This window comes from Bombus terrestris, chromosome 2 (genome assembly GCF_910591885.1).
Source record: "Bombus terrestris chromosome 2, iyBomTerr1.2, whole genome shotgun sequence".
NCBI lineage: Eukaryota > Metazoa > Arthropoda > Insecta > Hymenoptera > Apidae > Bombus > Bombus terrestris.
In genome coordinates this window covers 12,223,547-12,246,938 of record NC_063270.1, presented here as the reverse complement: position 1 = coordinate 12,246,938, position 23,392 = coordinate 12,223,547, and the positions used below count along the sequence as shown (strand labels likewise).

Genomic DNA, 23,392 nt, shown 5'->3' with positions numbered 1-23,392 from the left:
TAATATCGGTTCATGTCGGACAGATTCGCCTCGAGACTGATCTGATACGCGCTAACGAGCTACGGTTAGGGACGGGGGAGAAAGGAAGGGAACGAAAGGAAACGAGAATGAAACAGAACGGGGAAGAAGAAAGACCGTGACAATATATACATATATACATATATATACATATATATATCGATATATTTGCGAGATATTTTGCGAGCAGGGCTTTTTTATCTATTTTATAGTAATCTCAGCTTAAGCGGATTGAGAGGGAGGGAGAGAGTGAGATTGTTTTGCTAAACGAGAGAAACAAAAGAAAACGCAAACACGGCGATTCAAACGAGAGAATAAAGAATGGAGAGAAAAATAGGAATGCAGAGACAATGAGGGGAGGAAGAATATAATTGCAACAAAATGGATAGGAGAGGAGGGGGGAGAGATATAATGCGCAGCTGACAAACGGTTTGTAAATTGCGTACATAAAAGATAGATAAATAACCGTTGACTAAAAGAAAAGTGATGACGGTTTTACTATGTCGTATACTCTACGTTTTGTTTGTTTTGCGCCTTTGGCTTGCATTACAATTAATCTGATTATTATAATAATAATGATAATTATTATTATTATGATTGACTATTGATTATTATTATTAGTTGATATCATCATCACCGTCATTATCATTATATTCTTATCATTATTATTAATTTTATTACTAATTTTATTATTATTATTATTATTATTATTATTATTATTATTATTATTATTATTATCATTATTATTATTATTATTGCTATCATTGTGTATATGATATAAATTGTAAAAAGAAACATATAACATATTCATTTTACGGGGGATTTACGAGGTCCTTCGAATGAACAAATTGTTTAAAATAAACTGAAGAAATAAATACAATATTGACCAATTAAGATCCATTCTTTGATATCCCTTCAGAGCCCTGAGTTATTATTATCGTTTGTTGTCGGAAACGAATTCGAAATTCTGCCATTCGAATACTTTGTTCGTCTTTGAAGTTTTATAATAAACAGCGATCATTTTCGTTCTCATGAAACAGAGCACGTATTCGTTATCTTGAAAGTGTCGTCGGGAAGTAAGATCATACTTACCGGAGCCCTAAAAGTTGGCCTCGAATAATCCGCAACAGAGAAGGACGTTACAAACTACATTTACCCATAAAAAATAACTTTTCCATTGCGATCGAAAGCGCCAAAAATATTCAAGGTGATCAACACCGAGTCAAAGCACTCGTTTAACTTATTTAAGAATACCTCGAGCAATGAATGGAGAAATGGGAATTTCTTTTTTCCTTTTCTTCTTCTGTGCTATTCTCAGTCGCCACGTTGCAAGAAGATCTTCATGAAAAATGCCAATGTCGAAGCACACCGTCCGAAAGTCACAATATAAAGCGCAGAGTTCCGACTTGCTTCAGTTTCATCGCATCGTAACTTTTCTTCTCATCCTCTTTAGTGTTCTTGCACTCGCGCACGTATCTGGTCATCACCTTGTCCCCCACCGACGATCCTATTAATCCACTGCGCGACAAGTGCATCAGCACCGAGTTGAACGCGTCTCTCGATCAGATCGCACCGCCTACGTCGAGTACGAAGCATTTGTCCCGTGTTTCGAAAGGTGAAACTTCCAAGCCGAAAGCTATCCTCGATAACCTCGAAGACCTATCCGCAGCAGAAGTCACGTTCCTCTGCTTTTTCACATGATACGAATCCCAATGATCCGAGAGTACACACAGTAGATCGTGAAAAATGGCGTTTTCATATTCGCACATATCCGTAGATGTTGACTGAGACTAAGCTGCCCTTAAAGTATTTACAGAATCTACAGAATCTACGGATATAATGCAAGAATCGGCTAAATCAACAAAGAAGATAAATTACTTTGAAACGTAATCGAAGATAACGTAAATAAAAGAAATGCTGTGATCGGGCGAACCTTCCACGGAACTCGTTCACGAGAATGTGACATAGAATTATTTAACGCCAGTCGTACGACTTTTAAACTCGCCAGTGCTATTCCTCGATTTGTAAAACATTTAAAAATAAACACGGTAATTATACCGTACGATAATAAATAGCTCGCAGTACGACATAGAATTCATAAAGTTCAAGATCCTCGCGTAGACTGTCTCGTTATCTGGATACCTGGTCGGAATACTGATTGCTGAGTTGACGTGTAGATAGGTGGTGGTCATGTTCGGTTTGTTGGAGGCGTACTGAATATTCAGTAACACGTCGTATTCACCGTTCGCCACCAGGGGCAGCAACTTGTAGCAATGAGCGTTGTTCGCGTAGCCGGTTAACTTCAGGTTGGCGTACAATTTCGGCAAATGTAATTCGGCCACTATGCCGTTTAGGCCGCTTAACACGCTTGTCTCTTCTTTGTTCAAGATCGATTGTCAGCGTCGAAGGGTTGTGCACACTTACTGCCTTCAATTCTAATACCTCGGTGTTCTGGTTTTTGCCAAGTCGAAATTGTCGTAGGTTGTTCAACTTAGAAATTCGCTGGAACCGCGCTAGTTTCGGGTTGTCATGAAAAGAATCATTTTGAAAGTTTTAATATTTTTGCGTTTCATGGTAAAATTAGGGAACACGTGAGAACTTTCAAAGCGAAGTTTATCAATTAATATTTTGTTTTCTTATCCTTCGTAAATTGATGAAAAATTACCCATATTTCTTAGTCGTTCGAAAGATCTTGTTCTCTTGCGAAGAAATTCTTTTGTGTCCTTTCCAATTTGTTAAATTATTTACTGGTTACTCGCTAAAGAAAGTTTTGTAGGTATTGAAATAATTAATAATATCAATATTAATAGCACAGTAAGTATTTAAATAATATCGATTTTCTCTTTTGTCGCGAAAGGAATTTACAATCGGATGTGTAATAGTAAAGTTAATAAATAATTCTTTTATTAAGCAGTGTTATTACATGATACAATTATAAAATTAGTTATTATATATGTTGTCGTCTACATATTTAGTAATAACTTATACCAATAAAGATAATTCGCCATTTATGTGATAGAACATGTCCGTGTATGACACATTTTATTTAGAAAGGTGAAATTGCTGCGTATGATACTAATTCTACAGATATTTGACTTTATGTGCTGTTTTCTCCGGTGCTCTTGCTGTATATGCACAAGAGAAGAAATGTGCATTCGAACGGCGAAAGGTAAGAGCAAAAAACGTAAAGATTGCTTAAAGGTGTAATTAAGTAATAGAAATAGATTGTTTCTATTTGTATCGATTATAAAAACAACAATGAGGATACTGCAAGCAATGAAAAGCAACCAACAGCAACCAACAATGACGATCTTCTTGGAAATGAGTATACAATGAAAAATGAGATTATTTATCGTAGAAAAAATTACATAAAAAGTATTTGGAAAGAGTTTCGATAGGTCAGAGTAGTTTAGCAGCATTCCACAGTCTCGTTAGTTATCCGCTTTACTATCCAATCTCACAAAAATTCACCAAGAAACAAAAATATAAAAATGAGAAATAGATAAGGTCACGCTAACAATATAACAAAGATAGCAAGATAGCTTTCTAAAATTTCGAGAAATGATATGATATTCTATGATTTATCGAAATAATGCCACTTCCTACGAAATCATGTCCTTCTGATACATAGTTGTAATTGAACCAAATCTCGAAAATTCCGAAAAATTCCTGGAATGTGACGTCACTTCCAAGAATCGTCGAAATTGTGCCACCTCCTGTGATATTATGTTCTCCCGATACAAAATCATCTCAAGACCACTGCGTACAACAATTTTAACATCGAAAATCTACTTTTCGTTCAATGCTTTCGATTTCTTGAGGATTTGTCAATTCGTTTCCTTCCCATAAAGATCTCCACAACAAAAGCCACAATCCCTAAAAGGTATCCACTGCCCAGTATATAGAAGCTGAACAAGACATGATGCATCTCCAAAGTCTTGAAGCTTTTATTTTTGTTCAGTTGCCTTTTCTTCCACGCCCAGCGCGTTTTTCTTATACTCGCCTTCTGCCATTTTCCTATAATTCCACTTTCGACCGTTCTTTGAATCATTTGCGTTACAGAAGCAAGCAGTGGCCAGTCCTCTCTGGTCTTAAACACTAGCGCGTTCTGCTGTATTTTTTTAGATCGATAAAGGCGCACTTCATTCTGGATTCTCACGTAATGATGAAGACAGTCACCTAAGCAGGCGGCGCATTGCGATCGAAGCACGTGCTCCTTGCAAGCATAGTAGGTGTCCTTGTGGAAACGTGATTGTAGTTCAGGATCCTGAAGTTCTTGACCGTGAAATATCGATCCGTAGATTTGGCAGCCAGACTTCTGCGAACGATGAAACTTCGTTAATATTAAAACTAGAAAACCGAGGCTCTTCACAGGCTAAAATACTTCATTCCTTAATGCAATGCAAAAACCACTTCGCGAGATTTTTTCAAGTTCAATGCCAAGGCACCGGTTATATGATTTCATCGATATCGTTTATACTCTGTCTCGTGTAGTCAGTCGTTGTCGTAAATAAGCGGCTCAATTATAAATACAGTGACTCGCGTTAATATTCGCATTAATAATACTACTTTTAGTTATTTAGTAAAGTACGTGATTAATTCTCTAGCCGCGAGGTATTTCCAATTGCATTAAGAGTCTCTCTGTGATAAACTTATAATATATAAATTTCGTGCACTATTTCTTTTTTTTTTTACAGAAAAATATGTGAATCATCCGTGGCTGTAGGATTAAATAAATAAAGTATGTGTTTCGTCCAGTTACGATACTTCTTTTAAAATGCTGGAAAATTATGGTGTTCAAGTATCGATACAAGGTACATCGTAGGTTTTCCTAATTTGTTTAAGATCATACAAGTACCTTAAGATCCTCCGATGTTCTAATATTTGGTAGAGAAACAGGAATAGTAAGAAACGAAGCCCAATGACTCTGGTGCAGCGCGTTCATTATCAAGTACAATATGAACGTACTACTGAAGAAGATCCTGGTGGAATTGGTTCCGGGTAATCTATGTACGGAGCCAAAAGTCATCAAACGTATTATATTCATGCTAGCTTTTACAAACCCCTGGTATTTTGTAAGAACCAGAAGGGCGATCACGAACACAACAGCATTGGCCGCGTGTATAACTGGCGATAGGAAGGACATGATCTTGACAAACTCTGATATTTCTCCTGCTCGTTGCGTGAACACGCAAAGGCCGTCGTCCCCGTGAGGATACGTGTGCCTGCAATAAAACACATGGCAATCTTGTTATCGATATAAAAGAGAATTCCTTGTATTTCGTTTTCAAGTAGATTCTTCCGACGTGGTCAGACATTCGATGCATCTCTTTCGTTCGAACGTTCCTCTCGGTACAACGTTCACGTGTTTTAAATTATAAATAGAATTTTGCTAATTTATGGAAGAGAAGAATCATGAACGATCGCGTTTCTTTGAGTTAATTTAAAATTTAATATACGACGAGGAAATTAGAAACGAAGTGAAAAACGATCTCGAGGAATATTTTAAAAGTAGGCCAAGAGAATTTTGGATAAATGGCATTACGAGGCCTCCGGAGAGATGGCAAAAGAAGATGATGACGGAGAGATGGTAGTAGAAAAGAAAGAATCATACATTATTTAAGAAAGGAAATATATGTTATACTTACCTCCTATTTAAAAAACGAAAAGAACTTTCCGGACAACCTAATATAAGTTTCGTTATTTAAAGTTTATTTATAGTTGGCGATTGCAGGAGTCTTTGTCGTCTTTGGTTTGTTCGATTGTTACGCCATAAATATGCTATACATATAGAATAACGCAATATATTTGCGTTATCGATAACAGATAAAAAACTAATTTTTTCTCACAGACTAAAAGGAGACACGACCCTGAAAGGGCTAATAAAAATTCATCGAAGCTTCTACGTACTTATGAACAGCAGCGTATGCGTGCCTATCATTCCAAGTCACATAGCATTACGGAGGGTTAAAACTGGAGGAACACGTACTCGACCTTCCATGTATTATACAGGCTCCTCGCGTTCATTCCTATATCCACCTCACCAGTAGCCAAGTCAGCCATCATTCCCACCATGGTTCCGTGACTGCCAATTCCTCCTAAACTATACGGAGACCCAGTGTACACACGCACGCGAAGGCTCGCGTTCAACTTCTTGAACACTATTTTCAGGATTTCGCTATTGTCACCGGAGAACTGTTCCAAGCCTCGTTTAGTTGAGTCTATTTGAAGATGCGGCTCGAAGGATATGGCGTTCGTTCGCACCTCGTACCCGGTTAGATCTTTCGTTTTGTCGAACATCAAGTCCTCGCATGTTCTCCAATCTTTCACATTCAATTTATCATCATTTTAGAATCTACTCACACTATTTTCTAAACGTTCTTACTTTCTTAATGAATTCTATTATCGCGCAGTGATAAAAATTTTCGTTTGGATAGTTTATCGCCAGATTATTCTCTAGTTTGTTGCTTTATCGCGATATCGACGAATGTACTTAAACGTGCAAGAATGTACCGATTGCACACAGTATGTATTAGATTGTCGGAAAAGTGTCTTTCTTTTACAGACACGTCTTTTACAACGATGCATCTTTATACAAACACGAAATCTAATCTGTCGAACGTTGTGATTTTTATTTTGATAGAACAAAATGGATCATAGGTAATTCGATAAAATAATATAAAACGGAAAATGTGTATCCATTATTTCCTTATGAAACGAAAGAAACTTTTCGGACGACCTAATAAATATGTGTGAAAATATTCAAAATGGAGAACGAGGCAAATGTCTAATTAACAATAAATGCTATCTCTTCAGTAGCATCGATAGCGTCGAATTTGTACACGGAGTTCGCGATCTAGCTACAAGTTAAGCGACTCACCATCGTGGTATTTCTTTTTCAATAAAATCCAAGGATGTTCACTGCGCCCATGGAAATGTCCAACGTTGCTCCAAACTTCAGGCGCCATGCTCGAATAGGGATTAAAAGTATAAAGAACGATTCCTTCGATCGGATCGATGCACAGAAATATGGTGGAAAGTCTGTCGTATTCCCAAGCTGTCCACAGGAAATTGTAAGCGTTCACACAGCCGCGTTGCTCGGTTTTCCTGTCTATTAGAATATGGAAACCCTGGAAGTTCGACCAACCAGAGTCCTTTATCCTTTGCAGAAGCAATTGAAGCATTGGCTGCGAGGATGCAACCACGATGAATTGGTTCAATTTCCAAAGCAAATATATCACAGAGAACTGTGTGTATATCGTGTACGAATATTTGCCCAGAGTGAACATCTCGAATGCCGTTGATTTCGATTCGGAGATTAGAGCAACCGGTAGATCGTTGAGTAGAGATCGTTGAAAGAATTCATCGTATTCGCCAGCTAATAGAAGAGCGTCGTCTGCATGGAACATCGTACATGATCGAATGATTGTCATCTGAAAGTGTACTTTTCGTATGATTATATACGTATGATTATTTTCGTATGATATATGATATCGTATATCGCGTATTTTTGATAGACAAACATACGCGTAACATACTAATTTCGTTATGTATAATCGTCTTTGAAGAGAAATTCCTTTTACATTCCTTTTATCTTTCGAGCCTGTGTATCATATAATGACATTGAAAAATATAAACTATCAAGACTATACAGAGTGTTAAAGAATTTATCACGTGTAAGATGAAGAAAAGATAAATATAAGAGTTCTGCATTACGTCGTTTCTCGTATAACATTCTACAAAATTAAAGTTCAACTGTATTTTAAATCGATCAGTTTTCAACTATGTCACTTTAATACTTTTTTTATGCAGAACTATGAGAGGATTGAATTCCTACGATGCGAAGAGAAGGAAGGTTTCCATTTAAAAAAATAATGCAATTACAAAATGAAAAAATATATTATCGCAAATACGTAGTTCATTTTCAACCGTTGGTCGTTCTCGTCATGCTTTTTACGAGACAAACGCTGGCTAATAAATCCGTGAACGCTCGGTATAGGCAATTGGTTCATATTTCTTTTCAAGTTCTGCTGAGCAGTTATTGCGGCATTTTAGTCGCCAACATCGTCACTTTAATCGATATTGAAACATACAAAATGTCCATTTTTTTAATTAATGGCAAAGCCATCAATCTATAATAACATGGACATTTCATAAGCTTCAATCTATTTTTTCATTGCAGTTATAACTTGAGTACCGTTTTATCAATCAGCTCGTTGTAAGTGACTTTATTTCCAATGGTCGCATTGGCAGTCACCGTAGAGATTGATAAGACAATGTTCCAAGACTTCCAAGTAAGCAAAGCCATAGTTCGCGTGTTTGTGTGTTAATAACACACGGTTGATCGTCGCGGAAGCTTCTTTACTTTTTTTGCAAAATCATGCGCGAACTGCACGAGGCAAACAAAGTCGGAGTTGCACTTTACAACGTTAGGTCAAGTGACGTTAATCGGACTTAATTGTTGCCGCTAAGAATGAAACTGCACTGTTCATTCAATAACTTTGTATAATTCCCATCGGTCGAAATCACGAGTCAACTTAATAGATTCTATTTTACAACATCGTGTTACGTGCTTATTTAATACGTCCCAATGTCCCACGGGATTAATCGTTACGGTACAACGACAAACAATGTACTGATTCACGTCACCGAATAGCATTCCCTTTCCTGTTAGGCACCTACCATTTTCCTAACAATTGTTCCATCTGATAGTCATCTAAATTGACCTGTGTCCATTTTCACATATAATAATGGCTCGATAACGATCACTCACAATTTTCGACCGTGGCATTTTTACTTTTTATCCGTGTTTCCATTATTTACCAAAAATGCCCGTGTCACGTTGTAATTACACAATAATTCAACTGATAGTAAAATGTAACGTTTTCTTCCTAGAGACAATTTTTATTTCTGCTTTCCATTGTTTCTTTTATCTTTTATTTACAAAAAAAAAAATCATATAATACTTCGTCTATTAGCAAAATTTTATTTATTCTCCTCCCGTATGATTTTCTAACTGTTCAAAGATTGCACTTCCCGTTCCAGGAACTTTCTTGTCAGAAATATCTTGACACTTAGTCATGTCGAGAAACGAGGATGGTTTCTACGATATCTCCGTTCTCCAAGCTTCGCATATAATTACAACGCAACACGACCATTCTTCACAAATAAAGAAAACTCGGCTAAAGGGTAGAACCCCAAGTTATGATCGAGCTCTGCTTAGAAATTTCTATGTAGTTTCAACCTGAGCGTGTCAATGACCTAACCCACGAAATCGTCGTGCAACCGCGGACGTTTTAAAGACGAAGAACACGGTTTTGCAAAGTGGGAGGCCAACCCCACCATCGTCGCTAAGAAGAGGACGAGCCGAGGACAGTTTTGCATCGGTCGTCGGCCCGAGTGCTCGCTTCTTCAGCTGATTTCCGGATAAAGAGGAGAGGGAGTTGTTTGTTTTTCATTTACGCGCGCGAGTTTATCACTCTGTTATCACAAGTTTGCCACGGTTGTCGTTTATCGCGCTTTTTTTCTCCGTCATACACGCGCCGTGTCGTGCAAAGCTTTGAAACTTTCCCTACGTGTAGATAGCAAGTCGTTGGACACGAGGATTAAACTTCCGAGTCAATTATTGGAAGACAGATACATTGATCGTGAGGCAATTCTTTAGCGAACTGGATCGTCGAGAACGAAAATAGTATCTTCAAGGAAACCGGTTTACAGTTCCACGAAAGACTGAGAGTGGACGACCGGCATCGTGACAGGATGATAGCGATTCGAGGAACAGCGTCGTGGTTCTACCTGACAGTTTTCGTTGTTTGTCACGTGGCTGCTGCAGTACAGCCCCACATCGTTTTCATTTTGGCCGACGATCTGGTGAGCTGTCAGTCATTTCGTTCATTTGCTATTATAAGCTTCATGTACAGAGTGGTTCAGGTTTCTATCAAAGAGACTTTCTCACGTTGTTCTATGCGTATAAAATGGGAAAAGAATGAAAAGAAAGAAACCACATCGATGAACCGTATAACGTGAAAAGTAGAGAAAAATGGCAACGATTCGTCTTAAAACTATTTCTTTAAATCACCTTAACGATTATTATCTTCGTCATCTTGTAATAAATGAACTTGCAGAAGTAAGTTATTAATCTCTTGATAATTGAATATTAATCGTGTTTTTACGTAATGAAACATGTACAATCATCTAGATATTGAAGGTCGATGTAATTCCAATGCTAATAAGTATACTCGTTTACTCGTTCATTTATTTATACCTATAAATTATTCCGAGGAAATGTAACTCGAAAAACTTACGTCATTTTGTACATTTTTTGTATTATCGAAATTTATAGAAGTCGACATACAAGTTACAAACACTTCGATATATCAAATACGTCGATTACCGTTGAAATAGTTCGATGAATATTTTAATTGTTGCGCCTAATTAAATCCGTCGAACAGGGATGGAACGACGTCGGATTTCACGGATCGGGACAAATCCCAACGCCAAATATCGATGCTCTGGCATACTCGGGCTTGCTGTTGGACCGCTATTACGTCACTCCAATTTGCACACCGTCCAGGAGCGCTTTGATGACCGGCAAGCATCCCATTCACACAGGAATGCAACATGGGGTACGCGGCTCCGTCATTAACTATTCAAGCGCGTAATCGGCTTGTAAATAAAACGATGTTGCGCTAAGGAGGATTTAACAACCGCAAGCATTAATTCCACTGTGGTTCGTTGCACTCCGACAATACCAGTTTCGTTCCATGAAGAGAAGAGAACATCGCGTTGCTGTGTTTGTAATAATTTTTGAACCAGAATTATTTTTTAATAACGAAATTGAGTCAGTTGTAGTATTATCTGATCTGCGTTAAAAATCGAATACTTGAAAGTCGAGTGAAACGAAAGATAATATAATTAACTTTATCGACAGTAATTGTTTGACTTTAGACAAATTAGATATTAATTATCGGATTATAGAATTTTTATGAAAATTACGCTGTTATATTTTCGCTATTATATTTACAAATTATTTACACCAACTATTCGATCTCACTTACTTCTCACTTTGTTTCCACTGACTTCATACTTACGACGAAAGTATAACTGACCTTTAACTGTTGGTATTACGGAACCTTATAAAATTGGTATTTCGGTGAGACAAGGTTCGCCTTTTTTAATTATGAAAGTCCGAGAAATCTGAGTATAATTAAAGTTATATGGCGTGGAATTAGGTTCTAAAGTGCGCCGAGCCGAGAGGACTCCCTCTTCACGAGAAGCTTTTACCGCAATATCTTCGAGAACTTGGCTACAGCACGCACATCGTTGGTAAATGGCATTTGGGATTTTACACGAAAGAATACACGCCTATGTATAGAGGATTCGATTCGCACATTGGCTTTTGGAGCGGTCATCATGATTACTTTGATCATAGTGCCGTGGAAAGTGTAAGTAATTTAATTTGCATCTTTTAACAGCGTATCCCGAAAGAGACTCGGACAAACCGTCAAATATACTATACACGCGTTAATGTACTACGTATACAGAAAAATGATTGCAAAAGTATTTTTACATATCCTAATTCTCCAAGGAAGGATTTTCTAGGATCTTTTTTTTGATATTAGGTTCTACGTTTCGAAATTATTATTTTATTAAACGATACGAAATTTATTACTGTTGGATCTAATTAACTATCATACGAATACGATAATGAATAAATGCGGTGGAGTACAAATACTTTCCATAGTCACTGTGTATTTTAAACGTCATTAAAAGTAACGCATTTGTTTCTTGTAAAAGATTGAGCTACGTACTTTGTATCTGATAGTAGAAACGTGGAAAATCTTGAGGAGAAAGAAATTTCAATTATTTTCTAAATCGTTCATTCTAAATTCTTCGTTTAACTTAATTACGCCGCCAAAGGGTTAAATTAAATCGTTCAAGGAGGAGAATACTGTACAATTTAATTTAAATGCAGCCATATTGGGGATTAGACATGAGGAGGGGATTAAATTCAGCCTGGGATCTCCACGGCCAATATTCCACGGATATTTTCACGAAGGAGGCAGTGAAACTAATCAATGATCATAACGCCAGTCGTCCGATGTTCCTCTATTTATCTCACGCGGCTGTACATTCCGGAAATTCTTACAATCCTCTGCCAGCACCCGACCAAGATGTCGCCAAGTTCACCAATATCTTCAACTACGAGCGTAGGCGCTTTGCTGGTAACTAGAGTACGCTTTTTTTACCAATCCACGTATAATTTTAACACTACGATTATCGATGACTAAGGCATGAAGTTTATACTAATAAAACGAGAGATGAGAATACGGTACATTACCGTCCTAAAGTATGTTGACACTGACTTATTTCTAATAGAAATAAAATTACTTATTTATTTCTTTAATTAGAAAATTACTAGTAGAAAGACTCAGGACCATTTTATTCTTCGCTGGAGCTATCGCATAATATCGTGATATGGAAAGTAAAAAAAAAAAAAAAAAAGGAAGAGTAGTAATCTGAATTTTCTCTGTAACTAGTCTGCCGGTTGAGACGAATGTGTCGAAACTTGGTGTTTTCTTTTGCTATACAAATCGACAAAAGCGTTCACGTATGCTTGCACTTATGCTTAGTTTTGAAAATACATTGTTCCAAATTATAAGTCGTTATTTCGATTACTCTGACAATTGCAGCGTTAATCTTGTTTTTCAGAAAACGATATGATGACTTTATTGCAGGTATGCTGAGCAAGCTAGACGAGTCGGTTGGCCAGGTGGTCGAAGCGCTTCGCAAGAAGGGGATGCTAAAAAACAGCGTGATCGTGTTCTCCACGGATAATGGCGGGCCACCGGCCGGTTTCAATTTAAACGCCGCTTCGAATTGGCCTCTGAGAGGCACAAAAAACACTCTCTGGGAAGGTATTACTGAAAGAACACTCACCTGTATACGATTTTCCAATGCGAGAAAATAAAGCAAATATAGAATTGAACGACCAATTTATCCTTATTAGGAGGTGTTAGGGGAGCCGGTTTATTATGGTCACCAAGATTAGTACGTCCTGGGAGAGTGAGTAGACAATTGTTTCACATCAGTGACTGGTTGCCAACGCTTATAACAGCTGCTGGAGGAAATCCATCTAATTTGAGCATCGACGGGATGGACTTATGGTACGCGCTGAGTGAAGACACAGAATCGCCACGAAAAATGGTTCTTCATAATATCGACGATATCTTTGGAGTGGCAGGAATCACGTATGGAGACTGGAAGTACATACAGGGTAAAAAGTAATTGTAGCTTTATCATCAGGAAATTGGGAGCTGCAATGGCGTGGTAAAGTTTCCGGTCGATCGATCCTTTCTCTTTATATTCCAGAACGATACCTGAAGAAATTTCGAAATAATATAATATAAGCGTTACAAGTTAAAAAAAAAAGAAACAGTTGAATAAATAAGCATTGTTATATGGTTTTATAATATCAGTTAAAATTCTTTATTAGAATAGAAAATATTGGAATATAAATATTATACATATATTTATAGTATTGGAGTAGATTATATCACAATACTTCGATTTAGAAAATATTGGAAGATTATATTTTAGAATACAAAAAATCCATGTGGCCGGAAAATTTTGTAAACTACCGTGTATTATGGTTTCTACTTCTCAATTTCATCCGAATTCGTTTTATTTAATTATTATATTTTCTGGGTTCTAAGGGTCTACCTATAATGGTCAATGGGACGGTTGGTATGGCCCATCCGGAAGGGAATGGGTTTATGATATCGGAGGCGTGATCGGAAGTACAGCTGGTCGAGCAGTGGCCAGCGTCGGCTTGGCTTTGTCTGCAGACGCTATTCGCAGACTTCGGGAAGATGCTATGATTAAGTGTCCTCCGAAAAATGATAGTTTGCCACTATGCAAACCACTGGAGGCGCCTTGTCTGTTCAATGTCCAACAGGACCCTTGCGAGGATAATAATCTTATAAACAAGTGAGTGAGACAATTTCTATAATATCAACGTTTTCAACGTCTTTCTTTTACCGATGACACGCGCTTAATGATGCGATTTGCTTATTTTTGGGGGGATTTAAGGTATCCTTCCCTCGTGACCGAGCTGCAAGACAAGCTACGTAAATTAAACGCCACTGCGATATTACCTGGCAACCTGCCATGGGATAACAAAGCGAATCCAGATTATTGGGATCACACGTGGACTAATTTCGGTGACTATTTGAACGTATTCGCGAATAATGTCAGCTGAAGCTACACGAGCAGGAGAAAGAAAACGGATAAAGGACTAAAGTTTGGCAAAGTACGTTGGTATCTTCGTATATCTTTAGACACGCAGGACTATGAGGTAAATGCATCTCGAAGGGAATCTTTATTAAACGTGTTGATTTTTCCTCGGTCGCCTTTGTCAGCCCTAGACCATCATCCTGCCCATATGGAGATAATAAAATAACAGGCGCGGGATTATAAATAGTATCTCGTTTATTCCTTAATCTATACACTTCGATCTTGTCGGGCCACAGTTCTATCCAAGTGTGTATAAAGTGGGGAGCGAAATGGGAAAAGGAAATTTGTTCGAAATGAAAATGGGACGTCCTTGTGTTGGCTAGAACGTCAGAATAGGTCCTTCTCGATGATCAAGAATATCTGTAAATACACGATAACACGCGTTATTTATTGCACGGAACTGAAAACATGTTCCCTGAGAAGGAATCTACTTACTTCCCTCTCTAGTTCACTGATACGCAATGCTAATACGATCTTATTTACATGCGTGAATTATTTGGCCAATGCTATTTTTACGACTGTCTTGGATTTATCAGAAACAAACAAACAATTCCATATTCCTTCCAGGGAATTTCTTTCCTTTATGAGTCTGTCGTATCTTTAATAGCGTACCTTTGGCAATGCTCCACCATGGCAGGGTAATATAAGTAAGAAACGCGTTCAAGGGAACGGATTGGGCCCGTCTGGTCTCTTTCCAGAAATGGAAGGTTTGTGTGAATCCTCGCATCGTCCAAAGAGGGTTGTAAGCGCCGTCGTCCAATTCTGTTAACACACAGAGAACGAACCGATTATTGCTAATAACTCTGAATATCGAACTAGGTCAGAGGCTCGACCAACGATTAAGATCCTGGAATGATTCGTGTCGATAAATTATATGAAAGCAATCGCAGGAAATAAATCTGGTTAGACGATTGACAAAAGTGAATTAAGATTAAAGGATCGCATGTGGGGTCGAGGATCGGGTAGCTGTTTAAATTCGTGACATTGAATGGCTGAAATAATTGTTCGCAAAGGTGAACAGGTGTAGCACGAAAATATGTAGAGGTGTTACAATGATGCACATTAGCTACAGGTGCGCAGAATAAATAAATACGAAACAGGGATGCACTAGCTTCCTCTTTCTGCGCACAACGTTCGATATTTCATTTTTTCCTCTTTTTGCATTTGTTGCTAATTTATTAATCTTATTTCTTTGTATTATTCGTTCGTTTCATTTTTGTTTATTTATTCGGTAGTTCTCTTTTTCTATATTTTGTTCGCGCACTGCTGAAGATGATCGAACGCTGTGAAGCAGAAAGAAAGGGTGAATCGTTGTTGCTACCACACGGACAGTTCGCATTCTACGATTTCTATCTCGACTCTATCGGTGTCAGTGAATACTTGTCCCTCATCGTGGATGACTATGTTTATACCGGTGGTGAAACTCGCGTAACGAAAACGGTCGCTATTTTTTTTCACGTTATTTCGTATTCGTTACCATCGCGACATCTTTAGAGCCGCGAGGTATAAAATTAATCACCCTATAAATTACTGTTAGAAACCACCACCAGCACTAGTGAACACCGTCACGACTGTTTCAACAATAATCGCCGACAATAATAGTCGATTGATCGCACCCCCGTTGCCATTGTTATTTCACCATCCTCATAAACACAGTCATTTGTTGAGCATGGCTGTACAAGTTTACCTTCCTAACTAGGAATGTATGAATGTACAAGAATACGGGTTGAGTACAATGGACAACATGACTGCTTTTTGGTGTTGCACGAGCTGCTCGATGAACGACCGTTATCCTCTGCATATAAAAATTGAATTTCTCTCCAGTGTAAATTGTTAATTCTAACTTTACAGTTTTCAACGCGTATCGCTAATCTTCCAGTGTAGGCATAATTGTTTCTAATAATACGGCTACTCCTATTATTAATTTTTACGCAACTCTTAAATCTCTCTCTCCGATGTTAGCTTCTTAGTTTTCCAATCTTCAATACAAATCTAATTTCCTACTTAGAAGTAAGAATTTCTGGACAAAGCTACTCGTATTAACTTCTATGCAACTCTTCAGTTCCCCTTTAATCAGTCTTTCAATTCTCAACACAAATCTAATATTCTTGTCTAGAAATAACTATTTCTAAACAAACAGACTGTTATATTAAGTTTCTTGTTTTATTACATTTATTAAACGTTATGCAACGTTTTCTTCTAGCGCTTCAAACAGACCTTAGCGTTACACAAACTTATCAAACGGAACTTAGCTACCTCCAGGGAAACCAAAAAATCGTTTCCACCTATCTATGATATCCACGTATTTCCGTAATAATTCGGCTTAATTCGTAAATTCCGCAAAAGAAAGCAGTCGTTCACAGAGCAGACCCGTGTCCTGTACGCGTGGGCGCGTGATCGGGTGTAGAGATGTGTCGGGCAGGGGGAAGAAGAATTTACCCTGTGAGCCGGGGCGGCGCGGGAGCTCGCACCAATAGTAGATAGCTGTGCCGTCTGGTGTGACTCGATGCGGCGGAAGAGGGTTGCCTGCGAAGCTGCCGGACAATGCTCGTCTTCGCCTCCTTCTAGGCAGAGTGGCGCTCTGTCTGTGCGTGGTCAAGTTGCCTCTTGTAATACGGGCGTTCGCGTTTTTATCTCTCATCTGCTCGTCGTTTTTGTTCTTGTTTCGGCCAGTGTAGTATTCTTCGTGATCCGAGCCAGCCGAACGAAGACGCCGGCGACCATCGGTCCGACGTACCCTGACCACTTCGTCGTCGCTGAGTCGTCGATGCTCCTCGTCGTTCTCCAGGTTGTTGATCCGCTCGTGATTAATCTGACCGGTGCTGTATGGCCTTCGTTTCCGGTTATTGTCCTCCTCGTACGGTAGTTCCTCCTTGCCATGCACCAGAATCGCGCCCGCGTCCAGCTTCTGTCTCACGTTGTCGTCAGTCAAACAAGCTGCTGCTGGCACGAGTATCTCGCTACCCACTTCGATATGGTTGTGTTGGTGGTTGCGGAGGCCTGCCACCAGATAATTCGTTTCGACATTGTGCGCGCGCTCGTGTCGCGTTTTCACGATTCTTTCGTCCCTTCGTCTCAATCGTTTTGATTGGTTCTTATATAACACAGTACACGATATCGAGATTGCTCTGGGATTCGTTGGCTCTATTCGATCGGTTATTGTACGATAGATTGGACGACGTCCAGATTGATTTGAGATTTGCCGGCTTTATCGTTTTAATCGGTTCTCGTAGATTGGTTGATATCGAGATTGTTTTCAGGTTTATTGGCGTTCGAGTTAGTTCTTTCGGAAGACGAGAAACGCGAGAGACGAAGAACAATCGTTTTGAACACGCAGGAGCACGCTCACCGTGTGTTTCGTGATAGGCCTCCTTGTGATTCGACGAGTTCTCATTTTCGGTACGTTCCCACGAGTTACGTTGCTTTTGCTTGGGACGTTGTTGCCTGCCAGAAAGGAAAGGGGATCTTCGTCGCCTGACTTGAGGACTCCTGTGATTTCCTGGTGAGCCCCGGCCGCCCCAGCTGCTATCCTGTAGGTCGGCTACAAAGGAAAGAGCCGGAAAGGCACGTGACACAGATTAGAGACAATGTATTTCTATATCTTTTCAGTTTGGCTTCTTTTTCGATTTGTTTCTGTTTTCTTTTTTTATCTTTGAATTTTCATTGGCTCTATTTTGTCTGATTTTTTAGCTCAATCGTCCATTTCGCGACAAGCGTACGAGATTCGCGTGTGGTGGTGTTGGTGGTGGTGCTCTACAGCCGTTTCTTCTCGACGAAATCTCACGTATTTTATCTCTGTTCGTTTCTCAGAGATTTTCGAACGATCTTATCTGCGAAATGTACCGAACCACTGCGTCTCGTGGCACTTGGTGGTCTGAAGGAATACAAGAGCATGGGTCAACTAGGTTCTTTCGAACCGATCTCGAGCTTCGCGTCTCGGCAGCAAGAAAAAACAATCACGAAGATGAAAGTGCCTCTGATCATCACGTACGCGATCCTAAACGAACACCTTTCGTATTAATAATCCAAAAATATTCAGAGACTTGGTAAAGAAAAGCGTTCTTGGAAACACGGAACTCTTGCGTCTCGATCGTAATCATCTAAACTAAAAAAACTAAATAAAAGGAAATCTAGAAAAAGAAAAAAGATCAAACAAAAATTCTTCGAATAATAATCACAGATCGATGTATCATCGAGACCGACTCCTAAGAGGATCAACTAACTAAGAAAAATATGTGCAGAATACACAGATACGTAACACAACAGCATGCACAGTCGACTCTGAAAGGTGCAGGCACTAGAAAGAACAGGGAAAAGGTAAATAAGTAAGATTATTATCTTCATCCGCGACTTCCGTCCCGTCTTCGTCGAACTTGGACTAGACACCATGAAAGGATAACAGTTTGTAGTTACCGTCTCGAACGTCTCCAGCTTCGATTTCGTTCAGTCCATTGGCCATCGAGTCCAGACCCTCGTTCTCTGACCTGGCTTTCGTTGCAGCTGTGTCTGGTTTCGTTCTCCAACCACCCCGGACGAAATTATTCAAATTGGCGCTTGGGTCGGATAGCCTTCGTTGATGTCGATACATAAATAATTCCTCGGCGTCGTCCCAATCAGCGTCCCAGAGGGAATCCGTGGCACAGTAGCCAGGTTCCGAAGTTGGTGTCTCCGCTCCTGAACCCTTTGGCTTCGTCACAGCCATTTCCGCGTGCCCCTTGCCTGAAAACAAGCAACGAAGGTTTTCAGGTTTCCATAGAAAACTAGAAGCGATCGATCGATTTGTTGAAGGGTTTCCTATTGATAATCGTACCACGAGGTCCCTTCATTCGAACGAATTCTATTCGTTGGGAAGCCGCGCCAGAAAACAAGCCAAAGGTCATACGCTGCGCCATTTTGGTACTGAGACTGGACTGAAAGTCAAAATGCGATGTTTGTTAATAATAGCTGGTGTAACGAGTTGGTTAGCATGACTTTGTTAATGAAACGTACTCTTGCGTCATATACTTTCTTCAAAGCGTCGTATCTGATAGACCCGAGAAAAATGACACCTTGAATGGCGCCCTCCCTGTCGGACGCAACCAATTCCACGCACACCATCTCCCCATCCCTGACTAGAATATCACAGAAAACTTCGTCGAAATTGTCCACCATGAAACATATATGCGGGTACGTCATCTCTTCGAGATCTCCTTTCGCGTCCATTCGCCGCCGACTCGGGCTTGCGTAAACCTTTTGCGAGTGTCTTCGTAATACCTGAAATATTTATTCGTTAACCCTGCTGATTTTCTATGAGCCAATTTCGCCCTGCTTTCGAGACGCAATAACGTTTTAAGAAAAGCTTTGGCATAAAATTGCAATGTGAAATCAAGTAAATAAATAAAGATTACAAGTAAAATAACAAAGAGAGAACAAATTAGACTAAATACTACCCTGTTCAAGAATCTCATCGGAGTTTCATCAGCAAACCACGGGACAATCCTAGCACCAAGTTTTCGCATTTCTAGATCATTTTTTACAATTGAATACACGTTTTCTAAACTAACATTAAATTCTTCAGCGATCAGCGAAGGTGATTTGACAGCACAAGTTTATGAACACGTTCAATGTTCTCATCGGTATGCCAGGTAGAAGGTCAACCCTGGCGAGCATCATCTACCATGTCTTCCCTTTTTTCTTGAGATTTTTCACCCATTTGTAAGTGGTTTGTTTAAGACGCGTCGAAAGAAACATAACTATACCAAAGACATTGCCATATAAGCAAACAGTATGTCGTAGACTGGCGAAATTTAATCTATTCATAGATAGTCGCTACCAAATAGTCGTAGCATTTTCTGAGATAACAGTAAAGACATTGTTCTACAAACTCTGTGAGCAGAAGAGTACATAATTCCTGTATGACTTCTTCTGATATTTAATATTCTATGTTGCTTATAAATTACGATAGAGTTTCATCTATCTGGGCGCATCGGAGAGGAAACGGTTCTTATGTAATAACAATTCTACGTAAAGATTAATGGGACAGCAAATAAAATATCGTTGCAACGAATAAAGTTCTGCTATATCGTAATATCTCATTCCTTTTCTAACGCAAGGAACGAAAGAACGACTCACTTGCAATTCCTTGGGACTCGTCCTTGTGCAAATCGCTAACGTTAGCGTGTAGTCGAACTGGTGCACGACTAGGTTCAGGTACACGGTTTCTTCCCAATCGATGTCAGGATCGCCGATCGGTAATTTTTTGCTGTCTTTTCGGAACACGTCCACTTCCGTTTCGAACTTTGGTAAGTATCTCGACGATGTTTTCACGTGTTTTTTGCGCACGAAGAAAAGGAGATCGTCGCCGTCGATCGTATGCTCCGCCTGGAAGAGGAAGTGCCTGACAAACAGGTCCGTCCAGTAGGTTGTACCTTGAAGTATCACGAAACCCGAGTCTGCAGGAATATAAACAGGAAATTATTAAGTCGTCCTAAAAATCTGCATGAAAAATGCAAAGAGACAGCTGACTTTACGGTTATATCAGTGCAATATATTCCTCTAATTTATTTGCCAATTAATTTCTACTTCTTCCTTTCACTTGATAAGTTGTTTATAGAAAAACGATTCAGGAAATAACAAGGATATCGGAAACATCGTTGTAGTCCGAAAATACGTTCGAATATTTTGAAAATATCTTTCCTTTAGAGATTTGGATTGTTACGTATAATATATGCAATTATCTCTTCGCGGTCGCGGGATCCCATTTGGAATCGTTAACCTACTTGTCGTCTGTAACTCATACTATGCGCCTCAGATTCCACACGCTGCAATATCGTATATTCTGGAATTTAAAGCTTCTTAGCTCAAGGTATTTCTTTCGAATAATTTTGAAATATTCTCGGTTCTCAAAATCCAAGTAATAACTTGTGTATGAAAAAAAAAAAAAATGTTTTTTAAACTTCCCACAGACCATTCAGAAAAGGATCAATGTTTTTGTAATACGTTGCAAAAATCGTGCATCCGATATTATGAAAATTGTTTTAAGTAGAACTGTTCGATTTGATAAGAATTATATCCTTCTGAAATAAACGGTTTAAAATTGTAGAATGATTTAATATTGGCTAAAATAACTAAAATCAAATTAATAAAAATAAATAAAGTAACTATTTAGGATGATTAAACTAGCTAAAGTAGCGTTAAAATGAATAAGTTGATTAATTAGAAGAATGAAATATATTTAAAAAATTTAATGTATCTCTGGAAACAGAAAGGCGAAAGTTCGTATAAACAAGGGTAGAACTTTAGATTAACAGGGATAAAACGAGCGATTCGAAGTTATCTATGAAGGTGCAACGAGATAAAATAATCCTCGATTAAGCAGGAACTAAGAGCGAACGAATCTCGCTAAAGGCAATCGATAATCGATAAGAATGTTCCGCGAGGACTTAATCGCAGCCTCTATTGGCAGTTTGACATCTCACCGATTCCCTATCTGCTTTATTAAAGCTGTACGAGCTTTTATTAAAAACATGGATGAAAGTTGGCCTTTTCCGATCGTCGGCTAAAGCGGAAATAGCTCATGATCCTATATAAATATGTTCATTAACAACATCCTCGTCGATATCGAGTGCCTAGCTACGTACGTTTACACGCCACTTCAAACATCTTTCCTATTCGTAAAATAGAAAATCTAATCATGTTTTGCGACACGATGTTTGTTATTTTGTGAATCGAGTTATATACGCAGCGTGCATCTAATTGCTCATTGATACCGCGTCGCGTCATCTTACATTTATAGAATGAACGTATATGCAATAATTACTTGTCGTTCCTAGCGTATATCTTTCGCACGACTAAATCGTAGCTTGAGATCGTCAACTTCCGATAAACAATAGGCAACGAAAACAAAGAAAGTGTACAAGTGCGAGGATACAAAAGAAACGAATGAAAAGGAAATCGTCGGTCCAAAAATAAATGATTTCGAATGGGAAACAAAGAGAAACTAACAATACTAGACTCTAAAAAGCATTACGTGCATGGAATAAAACGTTGCGAGAATGCTTTGAAGCGCGTATCGCTGAAAATGCCTTCGACCTCGCTTCATCGTAATTAAGAATGCAAACTTATTTAAATTTATTCCTCCGCCCCGCTATAACAACTTAAACGCACCTATATTATCTATTAGACCTAGCAAAGTACTCATGCGTGCTAAGCGAAGAACGAAATAAAGAATCGAGTCTCCCAAAATAGATTTGAAAAATCGTCGATTAGCAACGAAACAGGCAAGCCATACGCAAAACAGTTTCGCTCGTTTTCCCCTCACACACACTCATCGATCGTGGAATCACCCTCGTCTGGCAGCGTCTGTCAAACAAAGGCACCGGTCCCTTCAGGAACACACCCTCGTCGCGTGCATTCACCCGCTTCCCCAACCTTATCGCCTTAAACCTCCCTAAACGTCACTTAAACCGAACGAGTAGTGCTTCAACTTAAATACGAACTCGTACGAACCATCTTTGAGCATCTGCCTGAGTTCCTTGGTCCTTTGGAAGTTGATCTCCTCGAGAAGCTGCTCCAGCATTGTCGGTGGCCTGGTGAGGCCCGACGACGAGCTGCCCGCCAGAGTAGCCATGGTTAGCCCTCGTGGTTTAAGCCGCGATTCCTCTTCGGTTCCAGCTGTCGCCACGATCACACTCGGAAAAGCACCGCGTCGCGACGCGCGCGTTTCGTTGAATCACGGCTGATCGAGGGACGCAGTCACGTACGAGTCGAACGGAAATGTAGAGGTCATCGCGAACCGGCTACAATCGGCATCGCGTCTTTCTTCGTTGTTAGATCCACGCTTTTTCCGTGTATGTTCTCGAGGATGCCATACTGCCACGCTTTTATCTTTCCTCGAGGAACGAGCACTAGTAGAGACGATGTTGATTCGCGTGGCGAGCTGCTGCTGTTGCTGCTGCTGCTGCACTACACCTCTACCACACGCTCGAGTTCACGCTTCTACGACAGATGAATAGCCAGCAAACCCGATGACGCGCTCTCGGTTCGCCAGCCGCTCGATAATTCCGCGCATGCGAGCAGCGATGACGCCTTGCTCGCGCTA

At 39.4% G+C, this 23,392-nt stretch overlaps 3 protein-coding genes and 1 pseudogene across 4 annotated transcripts; 1 reads left to right on the top strand and 3 right to left on the bottom strand.

Moving 5' to 3' along the window:
• Positions 1–1,481: 1,481 nt before the first annotated feature.
• LOC125386134 lies at positions 1,482–2,687 on the bottom strand (annotated as a pseudogene).
• A 235-nt stretch (positions 2,688–2,922) lies between these two features.
• On the bottom strand, positions 2,923–9,129 carry LOC105667100. The gene is made up of 5 exons (XM_012320293.3): positions 8,216–9,129; positions 6,899–7,451; positions 6,008–6,341; positions 4,877–5,243; positions 2,923–4,336 (listed from the first exon to the last, which is right to left on the bottom strand). The coding sequence occupies exons 1-5, from the start codon at positions 8,324–8,326 to the stop codon at positions 3,818–3,820; spliced, it is 1,884 nt and encodes a 627-aa protein (XP_012175683.2). The 5' UTR covers positions 8,327–9,129; the 3' UTR covers positions 2,923–3,817.
• Positions 9,130–9,385: 256 nt separating this feature from the next.
• LOC100647958 (arylsulfatase J) lies at positions 9,386–14,419 on the top strand. Its single transcript, XM_012318980.3, has 9 exons — positions 9,386–9,665; positions 9,736–9,888; positions 10,470–10,643; positions 11,250–11,462; positions 11,993–12,242; positions 12,756–12,935; positions 13,028–13,294; positions 13,734–14,007; positions 14,110–14,419. The coding sequence occupies exons 2-9, from the start codon at positions 9,778–9,780 to the stop codon at positions 14,276–14,278; spliced, it is 1,638 nt and encodes a 545-aa protein (XP_012174370.1). The 5' UTR covers positions 9,386–9,665; positions 9,736–9,777; the 3' UTR covers positions 14,279–14,419.
• Positions 14,420–14,490: 71 nt separating this feature from the next.
• Positions 14,491–23,286, bottom strand: LOC100647836 (uncharacterized protein KIAA0930 homolog). 2 transcript variants are annotated; one of them, XM_003393723.4, is made up of 9 exons: positions 22,801–23,286; positions 20,425–20,744; positions 19,303–19,566; positions 19,124–19,223; positions 18,727–19,032; positions 17,663–17,854; positions 16,753–17,313; positions 14,926–15,075; positions 14,491–14,673 (listed from the first exon to the last, which is right to left on the bottom strand). In XM_003393723.4, exons 1-9 carry the CDS (start codon positions 22,919–22,921, stop codon positions 14,633–14,635), a joined length of 2,055 nt encoding a protein of 684 aa, XP_003393771.1. In that variant the 5' UTR covers positions 22,922–23,286; the 3' UTR covers positions 14,491–14,632. The 2 variants fall into 2 exon arrangements, with proteins under 2 accessions (XP_003393771.1, XP_012174359.1); XM_012318969.3 differs by lacking the exons at positions 16,753–17,313; positions 17,663–17,854 and having other exon boundaries at positions 22,801–23,283.
• Positions 23,287–23,392: the final 106 nt, after the last annotated feature.